The 19,451-nt window shown below is 36.1% G+C and overlaps 1 protein-coding gene across 1 annotated transcript in view; it reads right to left on the bottom strand.

The window, feature by feature from the left end:
- Nucleotides 1-3,997: 3,997 nt before the first annotated feature.
- LOC103148592 (uncharacterized) overlaps nt 3,998-19,451 on the bottom strand; it is a 28,923-nt gene continuing 13,469 nt past the window's right edge. Inside the window, exons 12-45 of the mRNA XM_007567431.2 lie at nt 19,339-19,407; nt 19,060-19,131; nt 18,408-18,476; nt 18,246-18,305; nt 18,108-18,170; nt 17,236-17,286; nt 16,661-16,732; nt 16,385-16,444; nt 16,174-16,227; nt 15,169-15,237; nt 14,577-14,627; nt 14,351-14,413; nt 13,947-14,009; nt 13,575-13,634; nt 13,426-13,494; nt 13,289-13,348; nt 13,145-13,219; nt 13,001-13,066; nt 11,946-12,011; nt 11,732-11,785; nt 11,585-11,659; nt 11,420-11,491; nt 10,579-10,635; nt 10,179-10,241; nt 10,046-10,105; nt 9,399-9,470; nt 9,245-9,292; nt 9,082-9,144; nt 8,792-8,866; nt 8,680-8,719; nt 8,531-8,582; nt 7,363-7,777; nt 4,174-6,076; nt 3,998-4,135 (exon numbers count right to left, since the gene is read on the bottom strand). Coding sequence (XP_007567493.2) covers nt 4,202-6,076; nt 7,363-7,777; nt 8,531-8,582; nt 8,680-8,719; nt 8,792-8,866; nt 9,082-9,144; nt 9,245-9,292; nt 9,399-9,470; nt 10,046-10,105; nt 10,179-10,241; nt 10,579-10,635; nt 11,420-11,491; nt 11,585-11,659; nt 11,732-11,785; nt 11,946-12,011; nt 13,001-13,066; nt 13,145-13,219; nt 13,289-13,348; nt 13,426-13,494; nt 13,575-13,634; nt 13,947-14,009; nt 14,351-14,413; nt 14,577-14,627; nt 15,169-15,237; nt 16,174-16,227; nt 16,385-16,444; nt 16,661-16,732; nt 17,236-17,286; nt 18,108-18,170; nt 18,246-18,305; nt 18,408-18,476; nt 19,060-19,131; nt 19,339-19,407 — 4,233 coding nt within the window. The 3' untranslated portion in view covers nt 3,998-4,135; nt 4,174-4,201. The remainder of the gene's footprint in view (nt 4,136-4,173; nt 6,077-7,362; nt 7,778-8,530; nt 8,583-8,679; nt 8,720-8,791; nt 8,867-9,081; nt 9,145-9,244; nt 9,293-9,398; nt 9,471-10,045; nt 10,106-10,178; nt 10,242-10,578; nt 10,636-11,419; nt 11,492-11,584; nt 11,660-11,731; nt 11,786-11,945; nt 12,012-13,000; nt 13,067-13,144; nt 13,220-13,288; nt 13,349-13,425; nt 13,495-13,574; nt 13,635-13,946; nt 14,010-14,350; nt 14,414-14,576; nt 14,628-15,168; nt 15,238-16,173; nt 16,228-16,384; nt 16,445-16,660; nt 16,733-17,235; nt 17,287-18,107; nt 18,171-18,245; nt 18,306-18,407; nt 18,477-19,059; nt 19,132-19,338; nt 19,408-19,451) is intronic.

A 19,451-nucleotide genomic window follows, 5' to 3' on the forward strand; every position in this document is an offset into this window, starting at 1 on the left:
TGCATGTATGTTGGAATGAAGGATGTAAATGTTTTGGTTTTTCCCACATATTTATTGATCTCCAGACCATTTTGAGCTGAGAGTTCAAACCTTTGTACACAATCTATGAGCTCCTGCAAGTGCGCAAAGTATTAAAAATATACATAACTCCTACAAAGGCAGTTTGGCTGAATTTTAAAAATATTTACTACTCTGCAAGGGTCCATCAGGTACAACAGTGTAGAAACATAAAAAAAGAATAGTGAAGATCCACCAAAAAGTCAAAAAAAGAGAGAACATTTTTGAGGTTAAAAAGTTTAAATTTTGCTACAAAAACTGAAATTTTGAGGTTAATCAGAATTTTTCTAGAAAAAAAACTTGGAAATTTCAGAGTTTGAAAATAAAAAATTGCTAGAAAAAAAAACTATTTTAGATTAATCACAAGAATTATCTTTTTAAGAGTTTCAAACTTTTTGACTTTTGGAAATTTTCTGAATTTCAAATATAATAAAAATTTTAATTTTGACTCAGAAATCTCCACACGTTTTTCTAGAAAATTTTAGTTTTTCAAGCAAATCTTTGACTTTTCACTCTCGGAAATTAACTTTTTTTTTTTTTTAGAAATAAACAGATTTTTCACACTTTAACCTTTTTTTAATGTCTTAAAACATCAAAACCAGTAGATTAAATTCTGACCGAAAACATCATAAATCATGCATGAAAAAACCCAGTAAGTTTGGTTAAAACATGAAAACTTTGTGTGCTTGTGGATCTCTCTCGTCACACCGGTTCAGTTGGAGGCCAGAACGTTCAGAAACTCTTAAATCTCACGCCTCTAACTTTTCTTCCCATTAGTCATAAATTATTCTTCTTAGATTTGTTCTGATTCTGGGAACATTGATTTCATTCGTCGTATCTGATAATGGTGCGAATCAGAACAGCCTGAGATTGTGACGGAAAGTACTTCACCGCCTGAAAATTTAGTTGTCATCAAACACCGGATGCATCCAGTCGTAACAGCCTGCAGGTATTTTGTCAAAACGATCACATATTTTTGTCAAAGCATCTTTCCTGGAAGGAATGCATTAGTAGAAAAAAATGTGCTTTAGCTTGCTTCATTCGCAGGAAAACCCCTGTTTTATGTAAATATGCAGCAGCAGACGTCACGTAAAGGCTCTAAAACTTTTCCAGAGATAAGAAAGAAGTAAAAAAGCATCACCTTTAGTAAATAAGCCCTGACCTAAATGTAAAGAAAGTTTCCCTGTTTGTTCCTTCCGGGCCCTGTGTCTCCATATTTACCTACTCTGATTAGAAATTCTGATGAGTTAAGTGGAGGACAAACAAAATAATCTGATAAGATTATCTGATCAAAAGGTTGGTATGTTTATGTTTCAGAAATTTTCTTGATAAAATCATGAAAGGATATTCACAAATGTGATTAATTATATTTAATTAAACTTGATCTGAACTTTTCCAATATGTTTTTCAGATAATTAATAAATGTAAGTAAGTTGCAACATTTAATTAGTCATTTTCTTATTATTTTAAGTTCAAGTAAAAATAATTTTTACGCATCTGTTTGAAAATGATTGTGATTTGAAATGCGGGGCAGCAGCACCCTCTGGTGGTGGCAGAAGGAAGTGCAACATAACGGTAATCAGGGGAAACAAGCTTTATATTGCTCTTCAGAAATAAACTGGGGGAAATAGATGAAATAAAATAAAAATAATTTGAGCTTTAGCATGGTTAAAATTAGGCAGAAACTTAAAACAACTGATTTTACTGTTTTCAGACTAGTTTGATGTAATATTTTCTTTTATGACTCTTTCAGTTATATTCTGTTGTACATAAATAGTGTGAATAGTTACTTAAAATTAGTTGTTAAACTAGACGTGTTCTTCAACCTACTGGTTTTTAAACATGTCAGAATAAAATGTAACATTCTGGATGTAAAGGAGTAAATAAATAGCATTTGATGCTAAACTCAGGGAATTATGAAGAATTTAAAATGTTTTTGTTTGCTAAAGCAACTCAAGGGGGCGCCATATTAGAGGGGGCGCCAAAATAGTTCTGGAATAATTATTTCTAGTCTGCATTTTCTGTATTTGACAGCTGTTTGTGCATTAAAAAACCCAGAAACAACCAACCAGTCAGAGCGTCTTAGTGCTGTCAATCAATCTCATGTACATGCTGCTCAATGAGCTAATGGCAGAGAAACAAAACTGTTCACAATAGCCTCTGGGAAAGCATAGCCTAGCAGCACACACAAACAAAATTGACAGCGCTAAGACCCGCCTCCTGGCTCTGATTGGTTGTTTCTGATTCAGCTGTGTATTTCTTTAGTTGGCACTGGGAGCACTGGGAGAAGGCAGAGAAAGCTTCTCAAAGATTACCTGCCTCATACTACACTGTCATGACAAGGTGGCAGTTTTAACGAAAATGTAAAATAAATAAAAGTTACAAGTCTAGCTTTAATAATCAACACAAAGACGTACTTATCAAATCTCATCCTTTGGAGAATCCTCATTATTTTTCATATCTTTAAGACTTTAATTCAATGTCAGTGCTAATCTTTGGTTGGTAACTTTATGTTTCTTATAGGAACAAGTTGACTGGCAGGTTTCAGTTGTTTCAATTTTAATAATTTAATAACTTTAGTAAGTTGAACTATTAGATCTCATCTATATATTGAGTCAATTCTAAGCTTTCTGGCTCCGCCTAGTGGCCGTTTACTTTACTGCTCATAGACATTAAAAAAAACCCTCTTAACAAATTTTTTTTAATGTTTTATTTTTTCAGTAAGTAACCAGCATCATAGAAAACCCAAATATATATGTGTATATATACGTACATAAAAATATAGAATAAAACATTTAAAAAAAGCAGAAATCCCATTTGAAATGAAAAAGCAATGTCTGGTTCAAGTGCGCTGAGTGGAAGAAAGTTTGTAACAGTCACAAATTTCAACCTGTTGAAACTCCAGGTCAGTTTTTATAGCAAACGAATATAAAACAGCTGACAGTGAAAATAATATATATTTAAAAAAAAAAGCTAGTAGATGAAACTATAAGCAGCATTTTGTTTACAAATAAGCACTTAGATATTTGCAGTTTTACCCCGAAAGCAGCAGCAATATCAAACAGTAACAGACTCCATGTTTCCCACTCAAACATTAAAAGGTTTTGAAAACAATATTTTCAGAGAAAAGTGGAAAAAAGTTAAAAACTGAACAAACATAGTTGTGTCAGATCACAACTTTGTTATTGTAAAAAAAACCTACAAAGACCTGATAGGAGTTATTAAAAATGCTTCTGGTTTTATTTCTCTCTGAAGAAGATTCATAATGTAACCTCACTGGTGCCATTTCTTAAAACTGAAATTGAACCGTTGTTATATTATGAATTATTCTAAAAAATGATTTTACTAACAAAAACTAATTTTTAAAATTTAAAGAAAGCATTAAAAATCGTCAGTATTTCTACATTTTTCCATTATTTTGTAGCCTTTTCTCTGTCAGAGTGGACACATAATGTTTAAGTCAGTCAAAACAACAACACTGCCCTTAAAGCTGCAGTACGTAACTCTTATAAAAAATATTTATTATATTTGTTGAAACTGTCACCATGTCGAGACAGTAAAAAATTAAACGGATAATCTGAAAAAACATCAATTTCCTCTGCCTTCTTAAACAACCAATTAGAGCCAAGAGGCGGGTCTTAGCGCTGTCAATCAGGCTTGTGTACGCCCTGTAGTTAGCATAGCCACCAACGATGGCAGATAAATGGTTTTTCTGTAACGGTGAGTTATTTCTCCACCGTTTGCACATTTAATACGTTGACAAGATTGATTGACAGCGCTAAGACCCGCCTCCTGGCTCTGATTGGTGTTTTTTGTGCATTTCTTAAGACAGCAGTAGAAGTTCAGGGAAGAGGTGGAGGTTGTCAATCTTTTCACAGATCATCCATCTCATCCTACCAGGACATGGTGACAGTTTTAACAGACTTTTTTTTATTTTTAGATAAAAGTTACACGCTGCAGCTTTAATGTCAGTTTTTGTTTGATGGGGAACCTGAAGGTTCTCCATGTTGGACCAGGAACATCTGCAGAAGCTTCTCTCCATCTTAGACCTGCAGATTATCTGCAGGTCATCCTGTTTTCCCTCTTTTCTGTGATTGAGCCATGTTAGTTTGGCTTAGTGTGATCTTTTCTTCTAAACTCTGGTTTAGATGTTCAGGCCGTCGTGCCTCATGGCGTCGTATTTGGACCTCGATCCTTTCCGGCTGTGTTCGTGCTCCCTGTCACTTCCTCTCCTCCTCTGCCTCCTCTCCTCCTCCTCTTGCTGCTGGTCTCCAGCAGCTCTCTCGAAGCGCCTCCGGGCGCTCTCCACTCTGCTGCTCCGCTCTTCGTTCTCCCTAACATGGTGGCTCGTCTTCCTCTCCCTCAGAGACTCTTCGTCTCTGTGGCTTCGATGCGAGTCTTTTCTTCCGGTCTCCTCCTCTCCTCTCCTCCTCCAGCTCTCTCTTTGACTTCCTCTCTCCTCCCTCCTTTCTCGTGTCTCGTGTTTTTCTCCGTCTTTCTCGCCTCGGCTGCTGTGTCTCCTCGATGTCTCAGTTCTCCTCTGGGGTTTCTCCTCCCCTGCATGTTGGATCGTTGCTTCTTTCTGCTGATTTTCAGGCTTCGTTTTGATTTCTGGGGTTTTATTCGGTTCTTCTTTAGACTTTTCAGGCTTTTTCTCTGGTTTCTTTCCAGGCAACGTTTGGTTCCCAGTTTCTTTCTCTTTCTTGCTTTCCTTCTCAAATTGTTCTTTTAAAACATCTTTTTCTGTTTTCACACTCGTTTCATTTACCTTCTTCTTCTTCTCAGATTTGGATTCAGATATTTTCTCACCTTTGTCTTTTTCCTCCACATCTTTTTCCTTCTCGATCTTCTCTTCCTTTTTCTCTTTCTTCATTTTAAGAATGTCCAACACTGATTCTTTGCTCTTCTTTGGCTCCTCCTCTTCCTCCTTTTCTTCCACTTCATGTTCCTTCACACTCTTCTCTTCCTTTTTCTTTATTTTAAAAATGTCCAACACTGATTCTTTGCTCTTCTTTGGCTCCTCCTCTTCCTCCTTTTCTTCCACTTCATGTTCCTTCACACTCTTCTCTTCCTTTTTCTTTATTTTAAAAATGTCCAACACCGATTCTTTGCTCTTCTTTGGCTCCTCATCCTCCATTTTTTCTTCCAGTTCTCCAGTTTTCTCCACGCTCTTCTCCTTTTTCTCCTTCTTTATTTTAAAAATGCCCAACGCCGATTCTTTGATCTTCTTTGGCTCCTCGTCGCCCTTTTCCTCCTCCATTTCTCCTGTTTTCTCCACACTCTTCTCTTCCTTTTTCTCTTTCTTTATTTTAAAAATGTCCAACATCGATTCTTTGCTCTTCTTTGGTTCCTCCTCCTCTTCCTCCTCCTCTTCCTCTGTTTCTTTTTCCTTCATGCTCTTCTCCTCCTTTCTCTCCTTCTTTATTTTAAAGATATCCAACGCCGTCGTCTCTTTGCTCTTCTTCGGCTCCACCTCTTCTTCCTTCTCCTTTTTGTCCAGTTTCTCCTCCATGAAGTCGATCTCCTGCTCCAGCTCTGCCAGTTTCTTCGGGTCGGACTCAAACTCGTCTTCCACCTCCACCTCCACCTCCTCGATGTCCTCGTACTCCTCCACCTCGATGCCATCCATCGTCTTCTGCAGCTGCGTCTTCACCTTGTTCAGCTCCAGCAGGCCTTCCTGAAGGTCTTTGCACACCTGCCGGATCTTGGCGGCGAACTTGGTTTTGGCTCCCTTGTGGAGTTTGTGGGAGTCTTTGGCGAGGAAGAAGATGTCCAGGGCGAGGAAGAGGGCGGACATGACGCCCGTGGTGACGCTGACGGCCTGGACGGCCTTAGCGGCGCCGCCGGCGGCGCCCAGAACCTGAACGGTGCTGATGAGCTTATCGGTGTTGATCATCAGGGCTTTTCCCGCCCGGCCGCCCTCCTTCATCACGTGTTTAATGTTGTGGTTTAGAGCCTTTTTGGCGGCACTTTCAGAGTATTTCTCAAAATCCCACTCCTCCAGGGTGTTCATTCCCTCCTACAACGGGAAGCGACAAAACCAGACGATTATCAGCTGCACAGAACTGCGCAAACTGAAATGATGAAAATGAATTATCTTAATGGAAACACTCATGTTTTTTGATAAAAAGTTTGTGCGCTACACTGCAAAAACACAAAATCTTACCAAGTATTCTTGTCATTTTGTATTTCAGCAAAATATAGGAGATTGCTTTAACAATAATTCCTAAATATTCAGAGAAAATTATTAGTTCCACTGGCAGATTACTTCATTACAACAGGGGGAAAATGTGTTACAAGTTAAATAATCTACCAGTGGAACGTTTTCATCAGTTTCAAGGAATTATTGTTTCTTGCTGAAGAGTTACTTGTAAGTTAGTTTTGTCTGTTTGTTAGTTATTTGCATTAAAAAGTAGAGCAAAATAATCGGTAAGAGTTTTTGCAGTGTAGGATGAGGTGTGTTGTTTTCCCAGTCATCTAAATAGATTTATTGTGCAGAACTGTAATGGAAACACGTTTTTCACATCACACGAGTTTGTGACCAACAGCCAAATGTGACTACTGGCGAAAACCATGAAGAAGTACACCTGTCACAATAACCAATAAATCAATAAATCACATAAAACAAACTCAATCATTTCCTTTTGGATGATTTATAGTTTTTCTCTTTCTACCACCCTTTGTTCATCCAAAGTATAAGCAGTTTGTGGCTCCATCAACTGAATAAACACTAACCTCTCCTCTTATGATGAATTATTAACTTAATCTTATGTAACTGTTTACGTTTGTCGCTGCCATTTTAATGACTTATCACATCAACAATCATATTCAGATGTGAGTTTTAATTTAATTCCTTATTTAATCAACACACCACATTTGTGAAATTGTTTTTATTCAACATTAGCAGAATATCGACAAAGATTTGCTCACATTTGTAATAGAAACGCAGCTAATGATGTTCGATTTTACAGAAATACCAAACGTGGCTTTTAATGTGAGACTTGGACTGTTTCTAGCTTCCAAGTGAAAACATAATTCAGGTCATGACTTCCAGTTCAGCCAGAAGATCCAAAATATAAAACTCTGCATTTGCTTTGACCATTAAAATTTTTCTAATTTTGTTTACTTTTTATTGCTTTTTTGTCCAGAAATTCAATGAACGAACCGTACAGAGTGAATGTTTAAACTGGTCTCTATTCGTTTTTCTGGAGGTCTTTTAAGAGTTTTTAATAGACTTTTTGAGTTTTCCCACCACTTATTCAGGGGAATAGTTTCCGTTTTGTTGTTTTAAAACAATTTCCTCACCTGAACGAACTCCATGCACTTCCTGATGTCCTCGATCTCCTCCTGGTAGCCCTGGATCATCTTCTCCACCTTCTTGCGGTCCATGTTGGAGTGCACGGTGTCGGTGATGTTGGCCGTCGCCGACGTGATGCTGCCGGCCGTCGCCACGCCGATCCCCACCGCCGTGACGATGATCGACGCCCCGAAGGTGAACGGAGCCAGGATGAGGCCGGTGATGGTCGCCACGCTGCCCGCCACGCTGGCCACGCCCCCTCCCACAGCGGCCGTCACCGTCTTTTTGTGGAACTCGTCTGCGGCGTCGGCCATCAACAGCAGCTCCAGGATGCGTTGCTGCAAGGACGCCCCCCGCTGGTTGAAAAGGTGAACGAAAACACGGGCTGCCATGTAGACTCGATCGGCTGCCTGCTCCATTGCACTGCAGACAGAAAATAAAAATAAAATAAAACAAAAGAATCAGGATGAAAAAGAAAGGAGTTTCTACAGAATCAAAGACTGCAGATTTGACACATTGTTTTGTTATTTTGCCAATAAAATGAACATTTTGACTTAATTTAGCTTCTTAACAAAAATATTAATCTTATTTTTATGAGGCTGTTATTTGTTGCTGGAGAATTAAATTTATCTTTAAAAACAACAACAAAAATACCCCCAAATGTTTTCAGTTCACTTTGAATTGGACTGAATGAACTACTTTACAGATTTCAGTAAATAAACTGAATCTGTTTTTGAAGCATCTTCAGATATGACGGAGTATTTGGGCCATACTGAGAACTAATACAAAATAAAACTATGACAGTAGTCATAACAGTCATAACCTTTATTCTCTTGTTTTACTCCATTCTTATAATTTTAAGACTTTATATTCCCCTATTTTTTATTTTTTTTACTTTATTCTCATAATATTTTGTCTTTATTTTTGGTAATTTGTTTTACTTTATTCCTGTAATTTTGTGACTTTATTATTGTAATATCATGAGTTTATTCATGTATTTTTATTAATTTTTTAAATTTTAATATTGTGGCCCTAATACTCCGCTGTGTTCAGACATCTTTTGTAAATTAAAATTATGAATGGACGGAGAAATGCAACATTTTATAAAATGGGACAAGGAATAAAGTCTAGAAATTGAATCCCCAATAAATAAACCTTTTCCTCTGAAGTTCTTACATTTGTTCATCCTCCTCCTGGAAGTTTGAGGTCTCGCTCCACTCGGTCCAACCTGGAAACCAGCAGCACAAATCCATCAGTCAGAGAACAAGCAACAAACATGAACCAAATTTATGTTAAATTTAAATAACATAAATTTTGATATCAACCTTTCACTGAGTTCCACCACTCCATCAGTTCATTGTTCTCCTGAAATCACAGATCCTTCTGTTAATCTGGAGACAATCCGGCCAGTTATAAACACTCTGGGTTTAATCCCACCTGCTCCATCTGGGTCAGGCTTTCCTCAGTGGGATAAGCTGCCATCTCCACCGGCTCCACCACCACCGTGCTCTCCTGATAGACAAATAGTTCAAGCTTTTTTTGTTTTCTGGGGATTTTTTAAGTCAGAAAAACACACTAATATGTCTTATTCTCATAAAAGGAAAAGATTTTAGCTTTAATAATCCTTTAAAGAAAAGGCCTAGGATCTGAAGTTATATGTAAATATTATAATAAAGATAAGAAAATAATTTTTTATAAATAACTTATGGAAATGAAGTTATCCTGACCTGTGGCGTGTTCAGCTCCTCCATCTCAACGCTCTCCTCAATCACAGGTATTTCACTGGATTTCTGAATAGTTAAAAATAAAACAATGTTAAATAAATTAACCTGTTTTAAGTAACAGATTAAGTCAGGTTCGTATGTAAATCCCCCATTAAGCAGAAAATACCTCTGCAGACTTTCTGGGAAGAGTTTTCTTGACTCGGAAAGACACAACCTGTCAAACAAGAACAAAATAAAACTTTACATTTCGCCACTATAAGTAACTCCAAACACTGTTTATTATTCTGCAACTTATCAATGACAAAGTAAAAATAACTTGCTCTGCGTTTCTTCTTTATGGTTCTCTTGCGACTCAGTCCGCGTCCAGCAGGTGGCGCCACGTCTTCACCTTCCTGCAAACCAGCAAATAAAGAAAAACGTCATCAGGCAACTGGAACATAAAACTGCGTTTATTTAGACTTATATATGATTTTATCCAATATGAACTTGTTTTTGTTTTATTTTCTGCAATTAAAATCAAACTGGAGATTCTCAAATTTCAACATAATCAAAGTCAAAATCTAAATGTTTTATATAGATTAATTTTGCACAGAGATTTATTTCAGGTGTAAATTTATTTTATTTTGATCATTAAGGTTTATAGCTAATGAAAAAAAAAAAATACTGTCTAAGAGCAATAAAGGATTTTAATGCAAAAAAACTCTTAAATGTTTTTTATCTCTGTTTGCCACATTGTTTATACAACTTTTCCTACCACAGTTTTTCCTTCCACTCAACTTACCATTAATATAATTAGACAGAACGGATCATGAACAGCCATGTATTAATCTATGTGGAATGAATCTAATTATTTGAAACTAAAATAGTTTAATTTAAAGAACTAGTTTCAATCCTCACATTTACTTTGTTACCAGCAGAAGCAGGATATTTATATTTACATTTTGTTATAGAATCGGTTTGTTTTTACCTGCTGCTCCGTATTTCTAGGCGTTCGTCTGAACATCCCGGACAGCCCGGCTTTTTTCTCCTGTTTCATAAACATTATGAAGGTTTCATTTAAATTAAGAGGGAAGAAAGGACATGAAATCTGAGGGATTTACCTTGGCGGTGTCACAAAGATTATCTGTACTGCCTGACAGTTCTCGTTGAGCGCCGCGGTCGTCCTTTAGAAAGAAACGTTTCATCATTTTAATTACAATTCAAACAAAACGATACAATATGGACAAAACCTTGAGATTATACCCACATATTTGGACATTTTGAGTGAATTAACAAACATAAAATACAGTTTTCATCAAAATATTTGAACTCTGGTTTAAATGTTTGGATTTAAACTCATTTAGACCCTTAGATCTGAACAGACCAAGAAAATAAAGCTGTACGTTTTGCTCATGTTATCGGTTTAGCGATGCTACAGTGTTTAACTCCAGGTGCAGAAAAGACTAGAAGGATTGTTAATCGTTAAACCTCTAATCAAAGGTTTTAGGTTTTTGCTCTTACGTTCCCGGCCTCAGTCAGGCTGTCCCAGCTGGCCGACAGCTGCTTGGTCAGCGGATCCTGGAAAAGAGAAAAATCATTTCAACACTCAATTTCCACATCGCTTCAGCAGTTAAAGAGCTTTTATATAATATGCTGTAACTGATGTTTGCGCTGCAAAAAACACAAAATTACAGCAAATAATTTTACTTTAGTTTCTGGTGCAAATAATTTAGTAAACTCAAAATGAGACAAAACGAACTTACAAGTAACTTTTCACCAAATTATAGGAGATTTTTTAGACTTAATAACTTCTTAACATTGATGAAAAAGTTCTAGTTCTATTGGCAGATTATTTCACTTATAACAAGATATTTTCCCATGTTATAAATTATATAATCTGCCAATAGAAATTACATTTTTTCATTTACTTAAAACAAGCTCCTATATCTTGCTGAAAAGTTACTTGTAAGTTTGTTTTCTCTTATTTTAAGATTACTAAAATATTTGCTCTAGAAACTAAACCAAAATTACTTGCTAGAATTTTGTGTTTTTGCAGTGTGGATGGATGTTTTGAGTTTTATTACCTGCCAAAGTTGATGCTAACCATCGAAATATTATTAATTTATCAAAACTAAACAAACTGTTGTCATAAAATGAAAATCATTGCCTCTTCTAAAGCTTATTGAAACATCAACCGGACATAAATCTGACTTCAGATTGGCAGGATTTGTTTGACCGTTGAGCTTAAAGTAACATTTTCTGTCTGCTTTAAAGAAAAATAAACATGTTGGACAGCAGAGATGAACAGTTTAGATTTCAGGAATAAAATAAACACTTTTGATGCATTAAGTGGTTTCATCACCTCAGTAGCAACCGAGCGCGGAGACGGTTTGGGCGACCTTTTAAAGAACCCTGTAAGTCCTCCCGTTTTCTCCTGCAACAGATAATCCCATAAAAATAAAGTAAATATTTGAGATGAGAAACTAAATTAAGTCAAAATGTTCATTTCAATTAAATTTTCTTTTACTTTTGTTGGGTTTGCCTCCAGCAGATCTTCAGTGCTGCCAGACAACGTTGTGTTTTCGCCCGTCGCGTTTGACCCCTGAAGACACAACAGAGATTAAAACCTGGATAAAGAATAAAACAAAAATGTTCAGCAGAGTTTTTATTCTACCTCCTCTGCCGGCTTCGCACTTCTCTTAAACATGCCACTGAAAATATTTTTGTCCTAAAAATAGAAAAAACAACCGGATCTAGAAGTGTTAGAGAGGCGGTGGATACAAAGCGAAACTTATTTGATTTTCAAACTTTGGAGGAAAAACACATTGATTAGTTTTGAATGGATTAAAGAAGGAGTTCGTTTGGAGTGCAGAACCAACCGGACTGACCTCGTCTAGCAGGTTGTCAAAGCTTGAAGATCTTTTGAATATTCCAGCCAGGCCTCCTTTTTTCTCCTGGAGTCACACAAACAGGATTTTTATCTATTAATTTGATGAAAAATTGAAATTGGACTGAATATGAACCAATAATCAGTGGTCACTGTAGCTACATATTCAGGCTGCTGGAGGACAAACTGATGACTTTCTCCTACTACTCTCCAATTTCAACTATTTGCTATAACTTAAACTATGGCTGAAACAATTAATTGGATTAATTTGTCCCATATTCATGTTTATGTTCATAGGAGGTGAAAGAGCAACATTAACACATTAATTAATCCACCAATACGGCACTGAATTGTCTCAGGATATTAAATCAACTTTAGCAGCAGCTGGTCTGATCCACGTTACAATAATTTATTTATTTAGTATTTAAGGTAGCTTAAAGTTACTCATAATTTATGTCATAATTATGAGATTTAAGTCATAAATCTCATAAAACATATTGTAGAAAAACGCTCGTCTAAATGTACAAAACTCAAATAACACAAAAAACACTGCAAAACACAAAATCTTACCAAGTAATTTTTAAATTTTTAAACTTCAAAATAAGAAACTAACTTAAAAGTAACTTTTCAGCAAGAAATAGAGGCTTGTAATTCCTTAATATATTTGTTAAAAAAATACTAGTTCCTTTGGCAGATAAATTAACTTATAACATTGAAAAATGTCTTGTTATAAGAAAAATAATCTTTTTCATCAATATTAAGGAATTAATCACTTAAAACAAGCCTCCATTTTTAGCTAAAATGTTACTTATAATTTAGTTTGTCTTATTTCAAGTGTAATAAAATATTTGGGCTAAAAACTAGACCAAAATTAGTTGGTAACATTGTGTGTTTTTGCAGTGTATTAAACATATGTTACGTGTAAAGCTTAAAGAAAACTGCAATAATTTTTAGTTTTTGTCCAGAATGAAGAAGCGTTTTCAGCTCGTCTTTGTCGGCAGGTTTCAGCTCATGTTCTCGTTAAAAAACGAGCCGTTTCATGAAATGAATGGAAACCTTTGGGCCGGTCGGGTCGGTCAGGTTCTCACTGCTGGCGGATAATCGTCTGTCAGTGTCCAGGTCCTGCAGTCAGAAGCAGAAAACGGTGAAGAAAAACCCAGAATCAGGAGTTTTGTTTCATATGTGAGGAAGCTGCAGTACCTCTGTCTGTGCTTTAGCGCCCTCTGCTGCTGGCTTCGGTGTTTTCTTAAACATGTTGCTGAAAATGTTTTTCTCCTACAAATATGACACAGAAAGTCAGTAAATGTTGTGATATGAGGGGATTGAAGGTGCTGAGATCCAGACCTTGTTATTCTCAGCCAGGTCTTCACAGCTGGCTGTCAGCTCTCGCTGAGCCTCTCTGTCCTGAAGCAGAAAGTCGTTTAAAAGCTTTTATATACTTTTTATAATACTTTCTAAAACACTGGACAGCAACTGCTTACTGGAGTCTCAGTCTTTTCTCCTTTGGGCGTCTTTTTGAGGAGCCCACTGAACAAACCTCCACCTTTCTCCTGATGAAACGTCAGAATAAAAGCTTGAGGATAAACCAGGAGGACAGTTTGGTGTGTTTTCTGGGTTTTTCCTCACTGACCTGTTTGTTGTAAGATAAGTTCTCAGTGCTGTCCGAAACATCAGAGTCAGAAACAGCATCCTGGAAACAAAAACCAGAGACGTTCAGACCGACAGCCACGGTACCCTGGAGTGAATCAGTAAGAGTGGAAAAATGTTGATTTGATGGATTAACTGTAGAAGGAAAAAGCAAGGAAGAAAGGAAGACAGAAAGAAAGAAGGAAAGGAAGCAAAGAGAAAAACTGAGCCAAAAAGTAAGCAAGGAAGAAAAAAACAACTAAGAAACACACAAAAAAAGGGAAAACAAGAAACATTTATGAATTAAATTGTCAAAAGGAAACTCAACAGCAGTATACTAAAACAAAAACGTTTGAAGGTGAGGATTGGACCTCACCTCCTCCGACTGGACGGCTTTGGGAGGCTTCTTGAACATTCCCCCAAATATTCGACCTTTTTCCTGTAACAAGGTTTTAGTAAAAACAGCAAAACAACATCATTCATCGATAACTCAGCAGTAATTCAGAGTTTGAGTGTTTAACTGGGATAATGCCGATGAGGCAGATGGAATATTTGGGAAGGGAAATGGCGTTATAACGTTTAGCGTCATTGCTGGATTCTTATATAAAAATCGGTTCAAACAACAACAAAAAAGCCACCAACAATTTAGAATACTGTTTAAGAAAAAACAGAGAAATAACCCATTTAACAGAATGAAGCGGCTACATTCTACCTAGTTTATCGCTCCATGTGCAACATTAAGACCAAAAATGAAAACAAATCAAATCCAAAATGTCTCACCTTGACTGGGTTTTCATTTGGACCTTCACTGCTGGAAAGATCATCATCCTGCGTCTTTTTTTCCTGAGGAAAACAATAAAATGAGTTGAAAATCAATGGAGACATCAGGATTATTTTTACCTTGACCACAAAGCATAACACAGTGGGTACAACATATTCTGAAACATTACCAGCCATTATCAGCAGAATAGAAATGAAACGGATGAACAGAGGAGAAGCTGCTGACCTCTCTAATCTCTGCGTCGTCTCCGGAGGATTTCTTCAACTTCCCTTTTTCCTGGAAAACATACAAAATTCTTCCGTTTTAATTTCTAACTCCCTATAAGTTTTCCTCTAAATATGTTTAAAATCAAAAACAAAACCCAGTCCAGAAGAGAAACGCTGCCAAGCTGGACGGTACTTTTTGATCCTAAACAAAAAGGGTGGCTTGATGCAAAAGTACAAAACAAAGTACAAGTCTAAAAAAACATCATTAGCATAGAGTCTGTAGAAAGTAGCACAAAGCTCTAAATATTTGCTAAATTATTGTGACTAATTTCTTCTTTTATCTTGATTTCTAACCAACTCTCACGATCTTCGGCTTCTGTCACTAATATTTTCTGCATGATCATCAGAAGCAGAGAAAGTTCATCCAAGCAGCCAAATGTATAAAATATGAGCAAAGAGAGTCTGAATGCATCCTTTTGTAAATTCACCAGCTGTTATTACGACACCGTTTGGTTTGCATCAAAAGTATGGAAGAGATGATGAGAAATCTTAACTCTCTGGAAAAATAAAAGAATTTAAAACATTTTAATGAAATGATGAGCCATTCTGACCTTTTTGCTGGCAGCTTCAGACAGACTGTCGCTGCTTCCTGAAACGTCTCTGTGTGCTGCCAGATTCTCCTGCAACAAAACAGACAAGTTCAACGAAAATCCAGCAAAGCATTAAAATCCAGATCAACTGAATCAGAATGAGAAGAAACAACAGAGCAAATGTTCTCGACTTGCATGCTGACCAAATTATTAAATTAAATAAATAGAGATTAGGAGAAAACAGTAGCACTGTGGAGCTCGAGCTTCTTCACTTACCATAGATTAGGTGTTGAATAATTTTAAACAAACATCTGCAATATTTGAAAGATATTTAGAGCAGTAGTGACTTTTTCAAACTCAGTCCTTTTTCTAAACTGCTGAGCCGTTAATAACGTCAGAAACAATTACAACTGGTTTATAAAAGAAATTACGTTTGTTGTTAAACAGATGTGGCTTTACTTCTCTTCAGTTCAATATAATTGTTTTTGCGTCACTGATTTTTTTAAATCCAGGGTTTACGAGATATAATCGTGTGTTTACTAATGAAAAACTGTGATACAGTCTAAAGGTTCACTGGAAATTTGTTTCACGGAGTGGTGTTGTACTGTTCTGTTCCTGACAGCACAGACATGCTGTCATAACAGCACATCTGTTTCTGTGTGTTCCTATAAAACACAGCTGTTTAGTTTTTCTTTTCCCAACATTTATTTTTGTTTTTGTTGATATTTCTGTAATAATTTCTGTAATTAAAAAGTCTTGGGGTCACATAAAGCTGATCAGAATTTATTAAATCACAAACAAATATTAAGAGTTGGGTAGTAACTAGTTACATTTACTCAGTTACATTTACTTGAGTAACATTCTAGAAAAAAGTACTTTTAGGAGTATTTTTACTGTCGTACTTTACTCTTACTTGAGTAAAATGTTTGCGTACTTTGCCCAGCTCTGTCAAATATAACAGAAGAGAACGTGTTTTTGTGTGGATGGAGTTTTTTCTTTTTTGATAAATAATGCAGGGAACGTTACCTCTCCTGCTGGTTTCGGGTTTTTTCTGAGAAGGTCAAAAAAGCTGCTTTTCTCCTTCAGAGAAACAACAAAACAGTATCTTATAGTCAGAGTTTCCTGGAAACATTTTCCTCAGTCAACAGAGCGACACCCACACAGGTTCAGACCTGTTCTCATGTTTATCACATGACTCATCCTGTTTTATCTGTCAGATCTGCCATGAAAGACTCACCTTGTTCTCCGTCAGGCTGTCGCTGCTGGCAGAGAGTTCGCCGTGTAACGACTCGTCACCCTGAACCGAAGGACAGACGTTACAGAAAACCAGGAAGTTACCAGAACATGTTTACCTGTGCTGCTGTGATGTGCTGTGACAAAAACATCTTGAGTTTTAAAGCAAGTAGATAACGACGTTTCTGGACTCTCTTTGAACACATTTGAACAATAAAAACTAAAGCCGTGAACTGAAAACCTTTAAAATGTTGGTGTCTGAAAAACAAAAACGTCTTGCCTCCTCCAACTGCGACCCTTCAGATGGTTTTGGAGATCGTCTAAACATCCCACTGAACACATTTCCTTTCTCCTAATGAAAAAAAGTCACTTTTTTCAGATTTTATACCTTAAATGTAATTCAATATACAGGACATGGCTGGAAAAGATGAAAATGTCACTAAAATGTGTTTTTGGTTGTCATAAATTCATTAGACACCAATTTACAGGTCAAGGTTTGATAATTATGGTTCACAACTAATGAAACTCCAAACTTCCGCTTCTCAGTAACATCACATTATTACATGAAATTAAAACAAAACTTTGTATTTTTTAATTGAAAATGAGTCACAAACACACCTAAAACAGAAAAGCCACAAAAGGTTATTGCTTATCCAAGCATATGCTGCTGTAGCATATGTACGGACAAGGAACATACTCAGATAAATAATTCAGAAATAATTTAATTTTTATCAAAAATGATTAAGTGGTTGAAATCTAAAAATGTGTATTTGCTGAATGTCTGATTCTCTCTTCTGAAATGAATCAGAGAAGCGCCTGCAGTGATGTTGAATCCAAACTCTGAAGCGTTCTTACTTTGACGTTGCTGTTTTCAGACAGATTCTCGTTGCTCTTTGACAAGTCGGACTGCAGAAAGCAAATAAAATAATAAAAACAAACCACAGAGCTGGTTGATGATGAATCAGTCAATAAAATCCACTGAGAAAAACTAAACTTTTAAAAACAAAACAGTAGCAACATGAGATCAGGAGGTTTTATAATAAATGACCAAGAAGATCAGCATTGACTTAATTTACACGTTTGGTTTTAAGAATTTAAACAACAGAATATTTCCTTTACTTTAAAACTTGTAAGCAGACAGTTGCTCAAAGGTTTCACTGACATAGACTCCTTTTTTAGGAGATCGTCTACATCCAGATTTACCACGTTTGGCTTCTTCTGGTGCACAATTATGACACGTATGTCTCACATTAACGAAGTAAAAGTTCAGTAAAATGTGACATGAATGCAGACGCTTTGAAAACAAGCAAATATGTGTCCAATTTAGTACCACATCAGGCACAAATCAGTCCCGTAGTGGGGAAATTTATTGTTACAGCAGCATAGCAGCGTAACAAAATACAACAAAGTGAAAATAATAATATCTAAAAACAATATAAACAAATGTCTGCAAGTAAAAAAAAAAAGATAAAATAAAGTGATTTAGACAACAAAAAGTCCAGGATATGAGTTTTGTTTGGCTGCTTTGCAAATGCAGCTCATGTCTGAACCACTGATGTAATTTTATTTTCATTTGTTTTGTATAAAACTGAGTCAAACCTCTAGGACTGGTTCTTGTTTTATAACATTTACGTTTCCTGTTTTGATTTTTTTTTTCCAGGTGATTTTTATCTGTCTTCATTAAATTAAATTAATTAGAATTTATTAAAACATAATAAGATTCCTACCTGGTCTGTTTCTGCTGGCTTCGGTGATTTCCTGAATATCCCGCTGAAAATTCCTCCTTTTTCCTAAATCACAGTAAATGCATAATAATATTAACTCTGCCTGCTGCTGATGCAGTTTGTCCACATCAACCTGCTCACCTTGGTGTCAGACAGACTGTCGCTGCTGGCAGACAAATCCATGTGATCACTCAGATTCTCCTACAGCAACACAGGAACACACTTAGATAAATAATTTAAAAGCTTTTTCACAAATAGATACGTTATTTGCTTAATCAAAACCTAAGGTAAACTTTTATTTACCTGTGCGGACGTCTCATCAGCTGGTTTGGTCGATTTCTTTAAGATGCCAGAAAAGAAACCACCTTTTTCCTGTAAAGAAACAGGATTTTTAAGAAACTAACAGATTTACCATTTCATTTTCCAAACAAAGTAAAACAAGCTGAAATGCTAATATATATATATATATATATATATATATATATATATATATATATATATATATATATATATATATAGGTTGTTGAATTAGTCAAATTTTTGCAAATAAAACAAGCAAAAATTCTGATTGAAACATATTAAACACGATTGTTTTCTGTCTTCACTTCAGAATAAAATCATACTCAACTTTATATAACCTTCTGAACTCGTTAAAAAGTGTCAGGAATGTGGAAGATTTCTTTCAGAGGGAGGAGATAATAAAGCTGTCAGACTGTCAGGACTGAACATTTCCCTGCTGCCTTCTGCATGTTTAAAACATTAGATAAACCACCGTGTGTCTTAATCGTAGTCGTCACATTTTAGCACATTCCCACAGTGATCCTTCCTCAAACACATGTTGGGGCTCCTTGTATTTTACCAATAAATACCTCTGGGCTTTTTTCATGAATTAACTTAATGAAGCGATAAAATGCTTTATAAAACATCTTGCTACAGTAATTGAACTTGTGCTTACGTGGGATGGTTCAGATGTTTTCTCCTCTTCCTCTTTCTCCACATCTTCAGAATCACTTTCTGCTTTGCTGACCTGAGGATGAATAAAATAGTTTATAAGAAGGAGAAACAAAACTGGGAAGATGTAACTTTTTACATTACTTATAATGTGATGTATATTCTTAAACTTAAAGAAATAGACTTCACAGTGAAATGTTTGAGTAAATGTTGTCATTATAATGCTAATCAGGCTATATTTTGGCATTCATTACCCATTTTTGTCTCTGAGTTTTGCTGTTACCTTCAGGGTAGGAGAGGATTTCTCCTTGGGTGTTTTGCGAAACATTCCAGCGAGAAGGCCTCCTTTCTCCTGATAACACAGAGAATAAAAAGTTTAAAACCCACATAAGACGA

This window comes from Poecilia formosa, unplaced genomic scaffold (assembly GCF_000485575.1).
Source record: "Poecilia formosa unplaced genomic scaffold, Poecilia_formosa-5.1.2 Scaffold208, whole genome shotgun sequence".
Taxonomy (NCBI): Eukaryota; Metazoa; Chordata; class Actinopteri; order Cyprinodontiformes; family Poeciliidae; genus Poecilia; species Poecilia formosa.